The sequence below is a fragment of the Phoenix dactylifera genome, chromosome 8 (genome assembly GCF_009389715.1).
Source record: "Phoenix dactylifera cultivar Barhee BC4 chromosome 8, palm_55x_up_171113_PBpolish2nd_filt_p, whole genome shotgun sequence".
NCBI lineage: Eukaryota > Viridiplantae > Streptophyta > Magnoliopsida > Arecales > Arecaceae > Phoenix > Phoenix dactylifera.
The window spans coordinates 27,854,871-27,876,144 of NC_052399.1; the positions used below are offsets into that span (position 1 = coordinate 27,854,871).

Below are 21,274 nucleotides of genomic sequence, written 5' to 3' on the forward strand. Positions count from 1 at the left end.
ATAGCCTGGGTGGTGCCAGGTGTGACGTACTCACACGGAGGGTCGGGTCGGGTAACCAAGCCGGCTCACGGGTGGGGAGGGTATAAGTAAAATAGGTCGGCGTGCCCAACACACGACCTGGTTTGCCCGCATCGAACATTCTCCTGGCGGGGTGGGGGGCCCAGTGGGGGCTGCTACGCGGGGTTGGGCTTGTCCCTTCCTCCCCCCTGCTCCCTTTCGTTTTAGCAAAAAAATATAGGCATGGAATTCTAGTACGTATATTTGTCCCAACCAGGAATATAATGTCAAATATCATTTGATTACTTGTTGAAATTTATATATTGGTAAGATTGCTGTTGCACCATGCAAGTTGATCGAGATATTTGGATCTTAAGAAAGGGATGCAAATGTTTGTACGAGCAGTACTATGCACGTACAGACCTGTACACTTGTCTGCTTTTTTTGGGGGGGGGGGGGGGGCGGCGGGGGGGTTGCGTTTTATTTCTTTAAGATTTGTCACGTGAACTTGTACCGCAAAAGGTCTGACAACATGTGTGGGACCATGGTGATGGCTGGCCTTTTCTCGACATCATCGGACGAAGTAACGATTCTGGCTAGAGACCGGGATCATTATGGTTGCTGGGCGGGCGGCCACTTTATTTGATTGGTAAGTGATGCAAGAGAGGTTTTTTTTTTTTTTTTAGCAAAAGGAAGAGGATAACCTATACAAATTCTAGTAAGATAATGAACAAGGATTACGCAGGAAGTATCAGAAGATGGGATAGAGAGGAATAGGTCGAGATGCCAAGTTTTTTTTTTTTTTTTTTTTTTAAGATAAATGAGGTGCTGGAATCATTAATTAGAGCATCGGCAGCAATAAAATAACAGGTCTTTTCACTTGTAAAGGCCATGCCAAGTTTCGAAAACTGATGCCCCGCCCTTGAGCCATTAAAACATTAGACCGGCAGGTGCCTTGAAACCACGGATTTAGGTTGTGCTTTGAGTCTTTCATTCTATTTCTATTTTTTTAAAAGAAAACCCTAATGCTCAAGTGTTGATAGTTATAGGTGATGATCTGGATGGCAGGCCCTTCATTAGCAAAATTGTCAGGTATAACAGTCCTGTTTTCCTCGATTTTTTTTTTTTTTTTTGAAAAGAAGATAGACGTCCAAATATTAAATATCGTACGCCTAGATACTTTGTCAACTTTTACCATAGTTCTTTGTAACTTAGCGAAAAGAATCTCTCTCTCTCTCTCCACCATGATAAAGTTAATGAGATGCGAACAAAAAATTATGAGATGGACCAGATCCACCGGGATAAAATGAATCTACCCAATAATTTCACTGTAGGGTGAAATTAATCCATATAGGATGATTTCAACCTAGTTCTACAATAAATCATTCTAGATTTACAGTGGTCCTAATGCACCTAATAACTGATCGGTGCCAACAGTCAAGTCCGTGAACTATCAGCACCGCTCCATAGTGAATTACCTGGGAAGAAATACTCTTTTGAAAGAAACATTCTCTCTCCATAGCAACAAAGCCCTTGAAGGTGGCAAATGCTGAGTCCATAAAATCATTTATACAGATATTATCTGGACAAATCTTAGATCCCACTCACCTGAGTCATCTCCCAGGGAACCTCATCGGAATAAAAGGCCATGGTCCGCAGGCGCAGCATCTTGGATACGTAAATGAAATTAAGAAGGATTACAGGTTGACAAGCAATGTTGATGGTGTACATGCCAGTTCTTGCATGGGGCACAACAGAGAGATTCGTAGTTCCAAACCTTTTCTTCTCCACTGTTTTCAATCCATTCGAACTCTAAGCGACTTCTCCGAATTTTAAACAAAATACTGATCTCGTGGTTAAGCATAAAATTATCAAGTGTCAGGAGTAAAGCAGGGAAGGGTGAGGGTATACTTCCAATTTTTTTTCTTCCTTGGCTACATATTAAACAAGTCAGCACCTTTTGGAGCACTGCAAGAAGTGGAACAGAAAATGCTCAAAATTACATGAAGAGAGAATGGTGATGATTGTATGCATCAAACTATCGTACATACGTAGCTACATGGCATTTCTCCTTATTAGTTTCTGTTCTAGTTACATGGCTGGTCACAAAAATCCAGATCCTTTTTCCTGTACATTTCTCCCACCATGGCCGGTAATCTTGCTTGGACCGAGCTCAGTACAGGTCTGTGAGTTCATCTCCGCCAGTTCCCTTACTCGTGATAGGATGGGTGTTGGTATTGGGACGGAAGCATGCTTTCGGGAATTCTTGGCCTGAAGACAAAACAGAAGAGAATAAGAAGTAAATCAAGAAATTAAATGTTCGACTTTGACAAATCATAGAGATAGGGTTTAATTAAAAGAGAGGCAAACGAGAAAAAGCAGAAACCAAAGTTGCTAGTGGTCCGACCCCTTCATCTGTAGGATCTTGTGCCAAGCTTGCTCTAAGCAGGTTTCGCCACTTATCCTGAAAACAGAAACCATCGGAATTGCATTACCTAGAGTTCGGTGCTGTACAATATGGAGGCTTTCATCTTATTTCCAGCTGTGAGGAACATTGCCTCGTGAAATACCAGAAACTTAACAAGTCTGATTGAAGATGTAGGCTATCGGCATGAAAATGAGCTTACCTTAAGATCAACAGAGGTGCGATAAGAGTAAGAGGCAAAGGCCAGCCTTCTGATTTCAGACCACCTACCAGCTCCATATCTAGCTACACCTTCAACTAACTTCAAAACCTCACCGAGGGTCCAAGCACGATGATGCTTCCTTCGGACACCACATTTTGACGCTGGCTCAGTATTGGCATTGCCATCTGTATTATCTCCAGATGCATCAAACTCTTCAAGCCCCAGATCATGCTCATCATCACCATAAATTGTTTCTGCATCCCTTTTTTCTCCCTCATCAACAAAGTTCTGCAGCCAAAGATGTTGGTTAGAACGTTAGAACTCTTTTAGACTTCTTGGACAGTTATTTCTCATATTGAGATTTGTTAAATACGGTGGTGGAGTTTTAAGTGCTGATATGCCAATAAACATGTTCAGAATCAATAATAATATAGAATGAATGAGTAAATACAAAAATAAGGGTTAAAAAAATGAAAGATCCATAGAAATTATCACATATCCTCAAACACATCAGCATATGTTGCATAGTTCTTCTGCTACATATACTAGATCATATTTAGATTATATAAACTATGAGAATAATATAATCAAATTTCCTAAGTAGAATAAAATCATCTCAGTTGTTAATGCAAAAATACTGATACACTGATGGTTCTTAATTCAAACAGGCATTTCAGCAACCTTGCAAGAAACTATGTAAAGCCAATTAAATATACATACTATCAGAAGAGACGCATCACATGGTCAGGTATTATGAAAGATCTGCTAGCAACAACATAAAAATCATGATATAAAACAAGACTATCAAGAGACACAGGCTACATGTTGGGTTGAGTATCATCCTACCGGCTGTGGAATAAGCATAGGTGGAGTTCTGGCTTTCCTTACTCTGCTTCCACCTTCACTATTTTGTTGCAAGGCAGGAATCCCAGGAGCTGTTTTAACCAGGTTGGGTCCTATGCCACCAGGATGGTAATTCTGCCAATTGTGACAAATATTATAGAAAACAAGGTTATTTATTTTCAGGGAAAGGAAGAAAAAAAATGTTAATCACTATGTCGGATGTATTTAAGGGGAAAATAACAAAAATTAAGCCTCTGCAAAGTCCATATGATCCAGATGAATATTGTTAGGAACATTATATTCATATCCTTATCTCATCATCTGTCATTAGTAAAGCTACATTTCTACTAGAGTAGTCACCCTTACCAGTGTACATCCATGTGCAAAGTGACATACTGTTATTGGTCAATATTATACAGCATAACTTACAATTTTGAAAAAGGACTAGTTACACACATTTTTTGAGCAGCTAAAATAATACAAAATTACAAATGACATTTTCCCCTCAAATCATCTTCATAACCAATGGCATCAAAAAAGAACTCGACCTAGACTGATTTGAGGCAAATTCAACTTATAGATCAGAAGGAAAGAATAAATTGAGGAATCCATGGGTTTGTAATGTTCTTACTTGTTAAATAACCTCTTCCTGCTAGAACCTTCCCATTTTGAGTTACTCCAACATGTTTCTAGATATTGCATCTTAGGATCTTTCATAGACTATTAGGGGTGGAAATTTTAAACCGATACAGTGGGTACCTGACCCGACCCGACCTCTTTAAAGCTGGGGACTGGGATGGATTTTAATTTTGATGCTAGAAGCGGATTTGGGGTGGGTGCAGGCAATGGTAAAGCCTACCCCGAACCCAACCTAGTATAATATAATCCTAAATATACCCCCCACCCACCCTTTGCCCTAGCCCCAATATCCGCACTCCTCCCTTCAGCCATTGTCCCATCAACCATCTCACAGCTTCTCATCCCCTCCATCATCACACCCACTCTCCTCCCCAAGAACAAGGTCCTCTATTTCTTCCATGATGAGCCCATTGTGCTCTTCGGTCGTGCGATCGACGATCACTTGGTTCTCTTCACCCTCATCACTGTCACAATCAGCGCCCTCGGGTTCACCCAAGTTGGATTGAATGTCTTGGTCTTGCTGATCATCGGCACCATGATCTTGGGGTTGCACACTACTTTTAGGGTTACAGAGGGCCTCTTTCTCGATGAGCAAGAAGCGGCAGACGGGGGATTGCTCCCAGTTGTCAGTAGTCCAATTCGCCATGCATACGACTGAGCATGGTTCTAATATCTAATGGCTTCTTAAAATGTAGATTGATTTGTGTTGCTCACGAGGGGTCTAGCCGATGATCTTGTAGCAAGTTTTCCTGCTGTGTCTCGAAAAGTCGGATTTTTGGAGGAGATTGACTGCAGCGCCATCCTGGGATAAAAGATTGTGATAAATTGCATTGAGAAGATTGTAATATACTTATCTTTCATCTAATTCTGGATTTTCTGGCCCTTATTCCTCATCTTTTTAGATATCTTTGTAAATGCTTTGTTCAAAACAAGATAGGTTTTCATGTTTTGAACCAAAAAAAATAAGAAAGAAAGTTGGATTCATCTGTTTCTCATGAGCAACTTTCATGCCATTCAATGTTGAAATGACTATGTGAGTTTCATAGTTTTATTGAACTCTAGCCTTTCTTTTGATGCATAATGTGTGGTTGGATATTTTGATCAAATTGTCAGAGCAAGTGCCTATCTATCTATGTTAGTTATTCTTGTTGAGGTTGTTGAGCAAGTGCCCCTTTGCAGTGGATGAGTATGTTAGAATAGGGCATCAGTAGGCTTTTGAAAATTGTTATGCTCTTAAATGATATTGAAAAAAGATTTTGCTATCACCTGTGTTATTGATAGTTGTTACTTAAGATATTAAGCCCCCACCTAAATGGTTCTATGGTGCTTACCTTCAAAGCCATGTTCATTTGATCATTGTAAGTGGCCATTGAGCCTTTTAAGCATCTGCTTTAATGTTAAAGTAGCAATTAACTTTATTTGGCCATTGGAATCATGATCCGTGCTCATTACAAATTTATCGCCATTATAAAAAATAACTATAAATACTTTATATACTAGTTAACACTATGTCATGCTTTGACTATGTTTTATTTTATTTAATTTTGTTTCCTTTCAAGACTTGTGTAGGTTTTTTGCCTAAATATATCCGACCAAAAGCTTTTTGTCTGGTAAGCATTATATTCCATCAATTATATTGGTGACGAAAGGCTTTGCTCCTCCGACCAATTGATTGACTAAATCACATCCTCTCTAAATTTCTCTCTCTTCTTGAAGAAACAAAGCACGTTGAAAACTTGGTTTGTGATGTTCTATATGTTAGACTTATTTTATTTAATGTTATAGAAGTACAGACATGTGCTTTTATGTTATTTTTATTTTTTTGATTTGTATGTAAAAGAAAAAAAATTGCAGATTTACTTGACCCTATCCGCCACAATCCGCCCCGTCTAACCCACCCCACCCGAAGACTGGTATGGAACAGGTATTAGTACAGGGTTTCCTATTGCGGGGCAAGCAAGGGTATTGGCCTACACGACCCATACTCAACCCATTGCCATCCATATAAACCATTAATTGAAGGAATACATTATTGGGTTCACTTAGATTTAAAATAAATAAATAAATGTCGTCCTTAACCATATCCTAAATGTCACAAGGTCCTTAATAAACCTACCTATGTCCATTCAAACAGGTTGAAATTTTGATAACTTGTTGGATCACAATGATCTACAAATTCCACAAAATAATCCTTGCATCAACGGAAATTTATCATAGTTATAACGAACAAACTGAAAGGGGAAACAAGAACATATATCAAGAAATATTTTTGGCTTTGGCTACATTAATCATAAAGAACCAGACTAGAGGTAAAGAAAAAATCATGTCTTCTCTTAAAGGCCTAAAGCTCACAAGTCAATGAGCTAAGGAATTCTCAAAGAGTATAGCTTCACGATCCAATGTGTTGAGACTTCAATTCTCGTGCAAACTATCTAATGGCACCCAAATAAAAAAACTACCAATGGATATATAGCTCTACTTTTAAACTTAAAACCACTTCAACCTAATATGTACTTCTAAAGAGCTTATAACATTAATTTTTGTTTCAACAATTTGTGTCATCGGTGTTCCTATTATCAATCTTCTCCTTCCCTTTCGTAACCTTTTTCTACCCCACTTCTAACCTTGCCTCTCCTCAATTAAAAATATAGAAAAGTTTTACCAGTCAAAAGAAAGCTAGGTAGATACAAAGGTGCCAGTCAGAGTTGTGGTTGCATCATTGTTATAATTAAAACCATACTCTATCATTGTTTTTGTATAACAACTGTTACAAAGCTCTCAGGCAAGGTTTCGAGTGCTGATGCAATGCACCGGCTGGTCACCAGCCATGACAGATGTGCTGGGACATGCACCACACAATTCCAAAATCATAAAACTTCAAAAAAATAAATATGTTGTACTACCCTTTCCTTAATTAGAATATTTAAATGATAAAAACAATAGGTGTCATGTTGACCCAGGCCAGCTTGCAGTACAGGCCTATGGCGATACAAGCCCACCAGCACAGACCAGCTTGGCTGGCACTTGAACCTTTGTCTCAGGGTACTTCCTTTTTCAATTACTACATGTATAGCAATTAGAAAACATAATGGCCTGACACCGTGACCATTGTCATACATTACTCGATGTTTATAATACGGAAACAGCCCAAGTACTATTTTGAATAAATAATATACAGAATTAATCTTTAGATTGATCAGTCCTATATAGGCTTAGGATCATACTGGGTTGGTAATTATTAGGTATCATTTAGATCCTAGGATGACGAAAATCTAGAATTTTATTTTAGAATTTATCATGACCATATTTTAGTAAAAATATAATTCACACATGCGGAGGTAAGGCTGCATGCATCTGACCTTCTCCAAACCCTGCAATAGCTGGAGCCTCATGCACCGGGCCTCCCTTTTTTAATTTGATGTTTACGTGATCAAGGAAGAAGAATAAATTGCATTACTATCTCATTGTATATACAGAAATATTGGTCTAAAAGATTAATAGTATAATCTGTAAACAGTAGTTCTGTCAAATAATGTTGTTACTTTCCAATTACTAACAGATAATTCCACATTACAACGCTGTTAAAAATAATATAAAAATAGTTCCTGAAGCTTTAAGCCAAATAACAGAGTGCTATAATGTTATCACAAATAATATCTGGTTCAAAGCCCAGATCATCATAGTAATAAAAACTGTTATAAAAGTTAAAATCTTGTCTTATATGTTATTACTGCCTAGTACAGAGAATATCAAACAAAAGGCACAATTTGGTCATAGTGATGAGCCACAAAGTATCATCAGAAACATGAAACTTTGTTCCTTGGTCAACTCTACTTATATTTTCATAGACACAACTGCAGAAACAGAATGTGTAAGGACAAAATATTAACAGTGATGAAGATGTAGCCAACAACATACAGGAAGCAGATTTTTTTAGGGGTAAAATAGGTTTTCTTTATTTTAAAGAAAAACAATATAAATGTTAGTGTGTTTACACACACAAACAACAAACAAATTGAAGAAAGAAAGAAGATTATGGGTGGTGAAGCAAAAATAGTGGGGTGTGGATAAATGGAAGGTTGAGAGAGAGAGACAGAGAGAGAGAGAGACAAAAAAAAAAAGATGATATATTGTTCCAATATGTATGGTCTATGAAACACCTCAACAGCAGCCTAAATTGGCAATGACCCAAGTCTTCTGGCTAGCAAAAATACACTATGGTAAAGCATGAATGGAGTAACAAATAAGCAATTAATATCAATTTTTATCATGAAGCATAGTAACTTTTTGCAATACTAAATATTGCCAAAAGCCTACTTGCCAGGCTTAAGTCAGTAGTTTACATACCATGAGAGTCACAAAGTTCTTCCTTGGGCGCCCTCTTCTCACTCTGGAGACATATGGTACCTGAATTCCAAATCCTCCTAGAGAATCCTGCCTAGTGGAAAAGCTTGGGCCCCGGGAACCAATATCACGAACTGGCCTGATCCGAGATTTTGGAGAGGACTGGTCGTGTCCAGAATTTTTAACTGAAGACAACAATCTAGCAGAGCACTCCCTCGTCTCAAATTCTGAAAGTTCTTCGATGTACGCCTAGTAGGCTTCCTCACCCTTTTGGCAGCAAACTGCTCCATTTGTAGATTTTCATTCTTCTCATCATATTCTGAAAGAGGTTTTCTAAGCCGCTTGCTGGCCACTTGCTGATCTTCTGTTTGGTTAGTAGGACTAGTTGGTAAATCTTGGAAATTACTATTTGTTGGATCAGTAACTTGATCTGTGGGCAAAGTACTCTCTTCAGTCTTAGACTTTTGCAACTTGGATGGGTTCTTCTTTCACTTCCTTGAGAACTATTTTATTATCCTTCATCACAAAATTTGAAGTCGGAACATCACATGAGTTAGTTAATCCCATTGTAATCCGTCGCTTAAGCCACAATTTGTCTTTGACAGAAGTCTGACGGCCAAAGGTAGCTCTGAAAGCTTCCTGAAGCTCTCTTATTGACAGATTATCCAAACAGATATCCCCTTTTAGAATAGAAAAATCAGGCATTGAACTAGTGCATGTTCCAGAAACTGTTGAACTACTAGTGACTGCCTGATTTGTAGGTCCTGAGCATGTTTCTGCACTTTCTAATTGAACACCCTGTCTGTCATTTAAAGCCATAGAAGAAGGAGCAGTTTCCATTGAAGTATTCTCGGGTTGGAGCTTGTCCTTGCAGGCTTGTGTCTCGTCACGACCATCAAAAGTCTGATGATTCACATCCATACACTTGGTAGAATGATTTGCAGACTCAGGTGACATCCGTAACCTCTCTTCCTGTTTAACCTTCGGCAACATCACCTCTATATACTACAAGATAGAATTTAAACCAAAAGGACATAATGGGAAGGAAACATGGACTCAGAAAACAAAATGCATTCTTCAACTTCATAACCAAGTATATGCAAACAAAGTGGTAAAGGAAGATGAACTATTAACGATATGATAAGTTGTAGCATGTAGATGTGCAATTGTCAAATGCAATTAAAACTGAAAAATGTCTAGCTCATGCTCATAGTAGTAATAAAATCAGTTGGCAGTTATGTTATCTTAGTTAATCATCATTGCTCTCTTTTGTAGCATGGCATAAAGACCAGCCAAAACAAAATATACTGGATGAAAGATCTAGAAGAGCTAGTCTAGTTATTAAAAGAATACAAAGCATTACAGCTCAATTCTAATAGCTATAGGCATTTGCTAATGCAGTGCCAGTACAATAATGAAGCATCAATCTTTTCTGGAGATGCCTCAACTAATACTGATAACAACCTCCATTAATACTGATAACAACATCACCTAGTGTTACTTATATTAACACCAATTATTATGTCAAGACAAATAGCAAACATCTGCAAACAATACTAATTTTTTACGTTTTTATGATTTCATAGTTTAGATTCATCTTCAAATTGATGAGTTTTATATGAAGAAATGGAGTCAATACAAAGTTATAACAAGCTTAATGGTGTCAGCAGAATGTCATATGGGCCAAAAGCTTGCTGATAAAGCAACATGTCTGATGAATATCTATATGAATTTTTGACTTCGATTAAGATCATAAATTTTCCAAATGTTTTGAAAAAGTAAAGCATCAATAGAAATCTGATCGAGAAAACATGTGAGGGTGACCAGGAATTTCAACAAACTCTTCTTCTTTTTACTAAAGCGCATTGAATAGCTGATATAACATGAAGAATAGTTTGTTGTGATTCAATGAAAAAAGCCAAACAACTTTACATAAAGGAAGTGGCTATTTTGTTCAGAGGAAAGAACAAGGAGAGTCTGAATTTTAGATTTTTGGATCACAATGATTGAAAGCACTTTCTTATGAGAATAAAATGTGCCATATTTCTATGTGTGCATCAATTAAACCACAATAACTCTATCATCTCCATGTAGGCACTGTCACGATGCAAAGTGAGAGGAATATGTGGCGCACTCTCTAGTTGTCATTCAACATAAAGAGAAGGCAAGTGGAGCTTTCTTGAATTACTTGTCCTCAAAGAAAGCCAAAAGAATAAATGGAAATTAGATTTACCTAAATTTCTACATGTTGATTGATGTGTCCGGTCTGAAGATTGGGAATTCAAAACCTCAAAGTGGGAGACTGCACTTCAATTGAGGCCAAAAAAAGCTCAAATATCCAAAGAGGTAACAAAGAAATCTGGTTTAGAAGCTTCTAGAGTATGTTACTAGACTATACAGTCAAAACAAAACAAGTATCAAATAAGTGCAAGCCAATTTGAACCCAAACAGGCACTAGCTGAAATACCTAGGTACACACAAGTAATCCAATCTAAAGGAAACGGCTATACCTGCAATTTTGACAATATAAGCAAAATTTGGAGACGCTAGATCACATTTCAATAAAGATAGAAGTGGCAGGGCGGCTTTCTTCTCAGTACCTCAAATTCCCATTAAACTCTTACTTTCCCACACCAACCTCCATCAAAAATGATAGTTTCCCCTTCAAATATGTTGTCCTTTTTTATCTTGTTTGATCTTCCTAAAATTGATGTCTTCAGATATACTACATTTGTTTCTCATTTACTTTTTGTGTATAAAGCAACAGTTTTTATGTTTTACAATATCATCTAGTGCAATCTCATGACTTCTTTGATTTAATTTATTACTCCTCATGAGAATCTTCTAGATCTTTAAACTCTGATCACATAGTCTCTTATTCTACTACTAAATCATCTCCAGGACTGGGCATTTATTACGCTTGCTTTTTAAAATCATGCTCACATCTTATTTTGTAACCATTTTTAGGTCACTTCAACTTGGAGCGGAGTAGATCTTTGCTCCAATTACTGCATTCCCAAGGTATCCAATTAATTTAAGACAAAGGTTTTTAATAAAAATCAGCACCTCTATGCATGCTTAATAGAAAGATAAAAGTATTTAAATTTTCATTTTATGCTCAGGCTGCGTTCAATAGGTTCGGATCCATGAATAGTGAAAAGATCCTTTCCAAATAAATGAAATGCAATTACTAATTCTATTGATAAATGATCAAATTATATGATCCATAAATTTATCAAAGAATGACTCTAGTGATCAAGTGACTGAATAACCGGGATCAATTTACTTATAGTACTTGTTGACGTTGATAAAAGTATCTAATAAATTATAAGTTCAGAAGATCTATTTAGCATAAAAAGGATATTCCTTACTCATTATCACCAAGAAGTCAGATTTGTAATTTTAAACGGTAAAAAACATTTGCACTTATTGATGAATCCATTATTTGCTTTAGTTACTTAAAATGATATGGTATAAATGCAACACTGACCTAAACTGCCTGGTATGGTAGTCTACCATACCGAACCGGTGCAAAACCACGTCAATTTGCTAGTTCAATATAGGAACCAGTCCGTACATATCCGAATCCAGCGGAATTGTCTAGTACCCGTGACAAAAAGTGAGAAAAATAGGATGAGGAGCTATCTCGGTACGGGATGCATACCATACCATACCGAACGACAATATAGCAGTACGGTATCGAGTACCAAGATTACAGAGCTTGGTATAAACTGTCACTAGATCGCCGACAAAGCATCTAAAACAAAATATGATCTTGAGAATTCCAATAGATTTACCAATAAGATGGGCATTTACAAGAGTGTGATTTTCTTCTTGTAATGTTTATATCTTCATTCGAATACTGACTCCATGTGTATAATCAATACTAATTGGCTTCTATATTGATATAGTTATGGGAAAAGAAGTTTACTGAAAAATTGAATGTCCTACAAGATTGAGACATGCACGTGGTTCCCCTAATACACAAATTCTACCACAAAAGTTGTGCAATTAAACTGTAGCAGAATAAGTGTCCATACATCCGTATTTCGAAAATCCAACCAAACATTAAAAGAAACGGTTTACATTAAACTGAGAGACCAGAAAGCCAAAAGGTTGTTGCTATAACTGGAAACTAAACTTGTTTGAAGTTTGAACCTATCTGCATTGTCTTCCAGTAATATCACTCAAGATTTCAATGGGGAGGGAGTGTGTTGTGGAGGTCGGAGCTGTAGAGTGATATGATGGAGGACATGACATAATCAGAAAACAGTTAAAAGATTGATTCATAATATTAAAAATTCATAATGTATACCAAGTGTGAAAACACACCTCAAGCCTAGCATTCAACTCCTGTGAATCAACTTCAGTATTTTCTGATTGTGAAAGTCCTGATACAACAGCTTGATGAGATACGAGCTTCCTTTGAAGCGAGCAGCAAGTGACAAGCAAAAATTCAAGACTAATGCGGAGAGATAGCAGGCATTTTTAGTCTCTACTAGTGAATACTGAAGATTCAACTTTCATAAACAATATACAAAGTCATATACAACAGAAATAAATAGAAGCGAAAACCATAAGGCTCATTTGAACACAGGCATGCATAAAGGTAAGTTAATGCTTGCTCAATGGCTCTACATTGTAGCAGTTATAGCTGTAAGGATATATTTTAGTCTCCACTGAGAACCAAAAGCGGTTAGCTACCTTCTTATGGGAGGTCAAGTTATGTGCAATTCTGCAAATCCATGAACCAGCCCCTAAGGATAACAAAAAATGAAGCCATTTTTAGGAGCAACTATTATTAATTTTGATTAGTGTTGTTTGGTTGGGGTTGAAAAAGCAACGACAAACCATGGGAGGTGGGTATTGCTTCCATTGGCCAAGAGACTGGTATGTGATCAACCAAGGCCCGTTTATACCGACAGTCACTGCTGTTCCAGTACTTCATTGATATGGTACAATACGGTTGGTATAATATGGTGTCCACATTGTGCCAACACAGTATTTTATCACTTCCAGCCACGGTACCTGATGAAACCAAGTCGTACGGATCAGTACAACATAGAATCAGGCAGCATGGGGCAGTTCCGCTCACTTCGGACCAATTCTACTCATAAAACAAGCTGAATCTCAATATCGAGCCAATAGCTTAGGAAGTCCAGAAATGCAAGACGAGAAATGCAACACGATGAAGCTAACCTAATGGAAAATATGTGAGCCTGCTGTGCATTAACATTTTTTGTACAATTCATTCTTCAATGTGTCCTTTCAGTCTTCAGAATCAAACTACATGATCTCAAGGAACACAACAGACTTGAGGCAAATTACTGATACTATCTTATCAATCAGCTTTATCATCTTCAAAAGTTCAGAATAAACTGAGATAGATATTATTTAAGATGTCAACCATGTGAAAACTGAATTGGATATCATGACTGAGTTCCTCATCCTATAAAGCAAGGAATATTTTGTAGCTCTTCTGGCCATTGGTGCTTTTGCAGCATCAGAGAGTCCTCTCCCAGTTTTGAAAATTCGGGATGCAGTTATAACTTATAAGCATATCCAACCGAGAGGGTGCTACTAGAAATACTACTGCTTTGTATTTCTTCTTTAGTTCCTTTCCCCCTGTGTTTCTGAAACTCCTGTTTCATGGTTTCACTTCATTGGTTTTCCACATTTATAGCCACAATCCTCTGATTCACATTCAGCCAGGGACCAAATCAAGAAATGGTAAACATTCATGTTCATTGGGATATGGCTTGCGTGTGTGAATAAACATGCACTTGTGCTCGTGCAAGCACATGCATGCATGAATGCACATAAAGACACACATATGATAGGAAAATAGAGATGGTAAAGAAGAAAGAGACATTAATTTAACTCAACCAAGAAAAACATGGTGCAAAAAACACTCAGAAAAGAACTCTGTAAATTTGAAATTATAATATGTATCAGCAACAACAGATAATTGTTAATTGGATTTGCTCTGCGAGTCATATATATTTTGAAATTTCAATATATTAAATGCTGATATAGTTGCAAAACTTCATCTCTTTAGAATATTTAAATGCAACTTAACGTTGAACAAAATTTGGGAAGGCATGAATGGGCAGCATTAGATTGAATTGGTCTGAATCAGGAGTTTCACATTAATTCCTGCCTGAAAATTGGCTGGTTGAAGCTGATCCATGGGTTAATTAAGTAATTATTTGGTTTACATGTAATAATTTGATTTGATTTGGTTAATTCACATTATTTTTTCTAATCATTGTTTCCCTTTCTACCAGTGAATCTCTGTGTTTGTAATCTCTCTAGAAAAAAAATACAAGGAAAAGGCAAATTAGCTGGTTGAAGCTGATCCATGGATTAATTAGGTAAGTATTTGGTTCACATGTAATAATTGATTTGACTAGGTTAATTCACATTACTTTTTCTGATCATTGTTTCCCTTTCTACCCAGTGTATCTCTGTGTTTGTAATCTCTCTAGAAAAGAGATACAAGGAAAAGGCAAATCAGCTCAAAATTTTACATATATCATCATTGAGAAACAGCAAAGGTTCCATTGAAATCTATAGTATTAAAGTAAGATCTAGATAACCCTCGAAAGCAAAACTGCATAGGAACTTAGTAAATCAAGTTCTTTTTCCTACTGATACAAAGTTCTAGAAAAAGGACAATGTGATTCAGAATAAGAAACAGATCCTCCACAAAGAGACTTTTGCAATAGTCTAAATGAGCATGGGTGAGACCATGTCCAGCACATAATGAAGCACCATTCTATTCTGCATTGCAGGACCCTGAGGGCCAAACTAGATCTATTATCCGTATGAACAGGATAATAAAGTGCTAGTTTGGACTTAAAAAACATATATCTTAAACACTACAAGGGCGTGATACCACACATACCGAATCAAATCAATCAACCACCAGTCAGTGGGACAACTTTTCTTAAGAGTAAACAGAAATGAAGTTCAAGACGCTTTACTCACTGGTGTTTACCAGTCAGAAAAGCCTGACAACAAAAATCATGTTGTCCATGTTTAACCCACAGAAAGAAGAGAAAAAAGAAAAATTTAACTGGACAAAATGTATAAACAACAGACCAAGCTGTAACTTCTAATCTTGAAGAATAGCAGTTCATCACTCAATCTAACAATTTCTATTTGAATTATTCGTATATACAATAGAGCATCGTTTGTTACTTTAATATTACCTAAATTCAGTGTTTTAAAAGGCAGCTGCGGTAATGCGGGTGGTCAAGAGACCGCATAATGCATGTGCAGTTTGCAGATTGCATATGCATACTGCATATGCAGTTGAATATACAGAATTATTTTTAAATATTTAACAAATAAAAAATTAAATAGTAAATACAATAAAAACAGCAAAACAACAGTAATATTTTCTTAGATAAGTAATAGCAATATTTTCTCAGATAACTAAGAGCAGTATTAATAACAATAACAACTAACAATTATTGCTTACTACCTAGTAGTTAATACCAAACAGCAATAGTTATGGCAACTATTAACATTATCGATAACTGTATCAAGCCTGTGAAACTCTCCTACAACATAACCACCAATTTAAACCCACTCTATCGGCACAAACCTACATAAGGGTAGGCTATAGTGTGGCGCCAAAATGTTATGCAGGCCACATATGCAGCTACACAATGCTAAGCAGGTTGCATATGCGGCCACACCATGCTAAGTAGGCTACATGTGCAGCCGCACAATTCTAAGTGGACCACCTTTTCAACCCCATATACAGTATGACCACATACTGGGAACATGGTGTGGTTTAGAAGACTGCATCCACATAATCCAGCCACATATGCGATCTCATGCATCACACTTTAAACCACTGCCTGTAGATATGCTTCTCATTGAAGCTTATATTTCTCCCCAATCCAAGCTCATTTGTCTTGAGGGGAAAAAATTTAATCCACTAAGAGAATAGAATAATGTTTCTGGTGTTGCCTCAGGCATTCAGAAGTAAACCATTCTAGGTAGAAATAGTGGATTAGGATATTTAAACCAATCAATCCTGACAGTAACTGAGGTTTCTCATTCAAATTCCTAGTTAACGAAAAGACTATTTGGATGTTGCTTTGTAGGGTGGAAGCAACAGATCAACCATGTCCAAATGTGTTGAGTCTGAGAAATGCTTTTGATTGTAATTTCAAGCAGCACATCATATGACTTCCAGAATATATCTGCTAATTGATCCCTTAAACTTTTATAAATTAAAAGTGTTGTCAAATAAAAGGGCTAAGAGAGATATGCATGGGCTAGAAGGTAGATATGATAATTGAACCTTCAATGACTTGAAATTAACAAAAATGTGATGCAAACTCAATGAGTAAAAAGGTGTATCACATTCAAAGCGAGAAACTTATGGGTTAATTTTGAGGACTTATTCATTAATTAATTATATGAAGCCGACTGCCACAATGAACTCTATATCTTTGGCATATACTCTGCATCCTGAGTAGCCAGAACTTTCTATCTAGTTTATCAAGACTCCCACTAGCTCTGTATATTGCTTGCGTTTCCAATCTTTCACCCACATCATAATACTTTCATCCCCTATTTCGTCTGGCATTTCTTATTAGTAGCATACTCCTTCCTTCTCTAATCAAGATCACAACATTGACTATTAGTTGTCTAACTTGCTTCTGAAAAGAGCAATCATATAGAAGTAGATCCAATTTATCCAAATATTAATCTAAATAGTGGCCTAACAACTGATTTCCTTTTTTTTTTTTTAGCAGACTCTTCTCACTTCTCGAGGTCTCGCACTTTAACAAATTTTCTGAAATCACCGTGTGGTGCTCCAGCAATTGCACCCCAGCAACTGATTTCTTTTTTTTTCAACAGACTATTCTCACTTCTCAGGGTCTCACACTTACCATATTTTCTGAAATCACAGCATGGTGTTTTTCTTTTCTTTTCTTTTTTTGAACAGACTCTTCTCACTTCTCACGGTCTCACACATACCATATTTTCTGAAATCACGGTTGTGTGGAGCAATTGCACTCAGTTTGGCAACAAAGCCTGAAGAAGAAGAAGAAGAAGAAGAAGAAGTGATTTTTCATACTTATCTTTTACAAACAAATTCCTCCCTACAAATCAAAGGGGGAATTAAAATGCCATAAAGAACCAAAAGATTTAATAAATATCTATTTATATATAAAACAAGGAAAGAGATGGCTATCTACTTCTAATTCTGACAGCCAATTACTCCAGTTCAAAGTAACCAAAAATAAAATAAAGAGGAGAAAATTTCATTCATTTCCAAAAGAAACTGAAGCTGGAGCAGCAGCATAAAAGAAGTACACAGCCCATGCATCACATAGAAGAAATTTGACATATCAAAGGAAGAGAGCATGTGGGACATACTTCAAAAGCACAAACTAACTGGCCAAAATCTCACTTTTAACAGCAAGACAGCTACAGTCAAATCAAGAGGACAAGAACAATATAAGAAGAGTATACACCCAAAATCTATGTTAAAATACATGTATTGTAACTTGTAAGTAGACAAGTTTCTCTAGTACATATGAGAAAAGTGTAAAAACAAGAAAAGAAAGACATAACACTAATACCTTCAAAGTCAGACTTTTTAGAGGGCAACCCTTCATTAGAAACACGTCCATCAAAATGCTTTTTATCTCCATCTGAAGCTAGTCCACTCTTGTCTTCCTCAAGCAGATGCTCGACTTCCATAACCTCGTCGTCTGTAGCAGGAACTAACCTTCCATCTCCTTCAACCTGGAAACAAAAAAAGCTAGAATATCAAAAGTGAAGAATATCTTGTCCATATCAATATTTATGAATAGCAGACGGATATGTATCTGAACGAATAGATTCACAAGCATGCCTATAATAAACAGGGAGGAAGTTACTTAGTATCAGCAATGTTAATTGAAAAATAGAAGAATGAAAAAGGATTTCAGTGTGGGGTTTTCCGTACTATTATCAAGATGATTGTAAAATGAAACATGAAAGTAATTCAATATCACTGTACTAGCAATGAGAGACCACTCAAACAAAACAAAAAAACAGACAATTATTACACCCCTTGTCCTTGATATCTTTGTTTTCATTTTTGCCACTGCATGGCACGTGAGTACCTCCCCTGTTCTTTCCTTGTCATGTCTGAACTTTTATCATAACTAGTTTCATTTTCCATTAAAACCCAATCCGGAACTGTGGTTGGTTCAAGAGTTTTGGCCAAAACTAATTATGAGGCCAAATTTAATATATAAATATTTTGGTTTCTAAGTATTTGAATTTTTATTTATTGAAATGTCCAGGATCATTTTCTCCTAGTGAACTTGGAATTATGCAAGTTTTGAAAAATTTTAGAAGCAAGAGGACAATAGATTCCAAATAGATTGAGAGGAAATAATTTTTTTTGACAAATTTCTTGCTTCAAGAGGTTGAATTTTGTTAGAAAGTTGTACTACTATATGTTGGATAGCTAGTGTTACAGTAATCTAAAAAACTTTTTTTAAATCGCTTCATTTCAAAATTCAATCTTTCGATGGTTTAAATGGAAATTATCGAAACAATACTTGTAAGGTTCCAAAATCCAAACAATATAAGTATATAAGTTATTCTGAAAAGATCCTTAATTTATAATTTATGAGTGACTTTATGTTTCTTCTGTATTTCTTCACTTAATTTTACCTGTATTTTTGAATTTCTTCATAATCTTAGCTATAACTACTTAAACTAGAGAAAAACAGCTGAAACAACCAAAAATACCTAAATGGAAAATCATCTGATCCAGCCAAAACCAAAAACCAAAGCTGTGCTTTTGAACTTTATTTCCTAGTCTGCACCCCCTTCCCCCCAACACATCAGATAAGAGCACCTAAACCCAATAGATGAATTGTTTAGCCGAAAGGCTATTAACCACCGATTGATCCTAAAAACCTCAGCAATATTTCCTCTATTTTGCTTCATGCAACAACCTCTGTAATTTTGTCAGCTACATCATTGTAAGCTCCTTGGATACTCTTCCCCAAGTTTGCACCTCTGTTATCCTACAAATACTGAGAGTTAAATACCATGCCCAATCAGAATTTTGATTGTTAAAAATAGGAAAAACGCAAAAACAATACAAATCTCCATAATTGTCATGTTCAGATTAAAATTTTGCATTCTCCTTCAAAAATATGTCAAAATGCACGTGGCAATAAAGGACATCATCTCTGGAAACTTCTATCCATCTTCATCAATCACCTCTATTGTGTTTTCTTTTGTTCATAACATGATGCGAAGTTGTTATCAAGTTTTTCTAAGCACCAAAATGGTAGTACATACTATCGCAAAGGAAAGGTGACCATCATGACAGTCATTTAGTAACAAATATGAAATAACAGGATTTTTTATGAGTTACTAAGAAGCTCCAGAAGGTGAATGCCAACTAACATCTTAGAACAAAGTCCACACATTCCTAAGTTGGCAGGCAAGAAAGCTTAACATATGAATTTATGAACAAAAACTTATACGCTGATATTCAAGTTTCAAAATAGAGTTGTATTAGTAACTATTTACAATTTAGCCGCATTACAGAATGTAGCTCAAACTCCACAATTCCACAAGGCGCAAAAGAAATTCCAAGCATACTCATTTGATAATTACATCAACATTTCAGTTCCAAAAACTATGATGCAAAAATCCCTATCTAATTTCATTAAACTCATGCTACAATTGAACTACATCCACACAAAGTCTCAGTAAATTGTACTCAAATGATAACAAACAAGCAATGCAAACAAATACCCTGACAAGTTGGTAAACCACCGGGTCGGAAGCAACGATCTTTCGAAAATCACTCTCTTCAGTGCCCTTTTCCCCATCAACGGCTGTTCTCATGGAAAACTCCACCCCAGCCTTTCCAAAATCACTCTCTTCAGACTCCTTCTCCCCATCAACCTGTATGTCAACGACTGTTCCCATGGAAAACTCCACCTCATGCAATTCAAATGAACGACTACTTAAACGAAACAAAGAAAACATCAACAACTTCATAACAGTGCAAATTTCACAGTCAAACGAAAGAAAGGAATTGAGAATTTTCAAGAATACACCAAATTAGCTTCACTAAGTCCAAGAACCAAACCCTAATTCCCAATTCCCACGGTAATCTACCACCAAAATTCGATCAAATACAACCAGCAACTCGCCAAGCTCGAATTCAGTGTCCCAAGAACTAAATTACCATCGATTCACCAAAAAAAAATTCGGACAAAAACGATTCATGATGATTCCTTGAACTCACCATAAAACAGTGAACAGATCACTGAGGCGACCTCCTCGGCATTGGCTCCAATAATTCCCGAATCAAAGAGGAGAGAAGCGGCGATTTAAAAGGGGGAAAAGAGGGAGAAAAGAACTTGGACGCGGAAGGGGAAAGAGAATAGGGGATTCGAATCGAACGGATAGGTACCAAGAGCCAGGGCGAATGGGGAGCAGTTCATTCGAAAAGAGTTGGGGGAACGAGATTCAACTGCGGGGATGCAGCGGGGTGGGATTTGGATGGCTGATGATCGCAAGGCGTTTGAGGCTTCTTTGGCACGCAAAAAGCGTCGACCCCGAAGCCAATTGTGGTAGGAATGAAGCCAATTGGAACAAGACTAGCTTGCGGACACTCGCATATAAATTTTTATGTGCTGTAAAAGTTGCTTGTGGAATGATCTCATGCCGCTCTTCGGTTCTAGACATTGATATGATAAAACGGATATGTTTGAGAAAAATTGTTTAAATGAAACCAAACGGGTGATCTTATTGCTGCCGAAGAAGAGCTT

The 21,274-nt window shown here is 36.8% G+C and overlaps 1 protein-coding gene across 1 annotated transcript; it reads right to left on the reverse strand.

The window, feature by feature from the left end:
• Window positions 1–1,882: 1,882 nt before the first annotated feature.
• Window positions 1,883–21,044, reverse strand: LOC120103862. The gene is made up of 10 exons (XM_039129639.1): window positions 20,749–21,044; window positions 20,250–20,460; window positions 18,062–18,227; window positions 12,783–12,841; window positions 8,913–9,455; window positions 8,454–8,699; window positions 3,471–3,602; window positions 2,625–2,912; window positions 2,384–2,461; window positions 1,883–2,268 (listed from the first exon to the last, which is right to left on the reverse strand). The coding sequence occupies exons 2-10, from the start codon at window positions 20,424–20,426 to the stop codon at window positions 2,101–2,103; spliced, it is 1,857 nt and encodes a 618-aa protein (XP_038985567.1). The 5' UTR covers window positions 20,427–20,460; window positions 20,749–21,044; the 3' UTR covers window positions 1,883–2,100.
• Window positions 21,045–21,274: the final 230 nt, after the last annotated feature.

Coding starts and splice junctions, on each gene's coding strand:
- LOC120103862 (XM_039129639.1), bottom strand. CDS start 20,426: ATGGGAACAGTCGTTGACATACAGGTTGATGGGGAGAAGGAGTCTGAA. Junction 3,603..8,453: donor AGAACTTTGTGACTCTCATG/GTATGTAAACTA, acceptor CACAATTGGCAG/AATTACCATCCTGGTGGCAT. Junction 2,913..3,470: donor CTATGCTTATTCCACAGCCG/GTAGGATGATAC, acceptor CTTTGGCTGCAG/AACTTTGTTGATGAGGGAGA.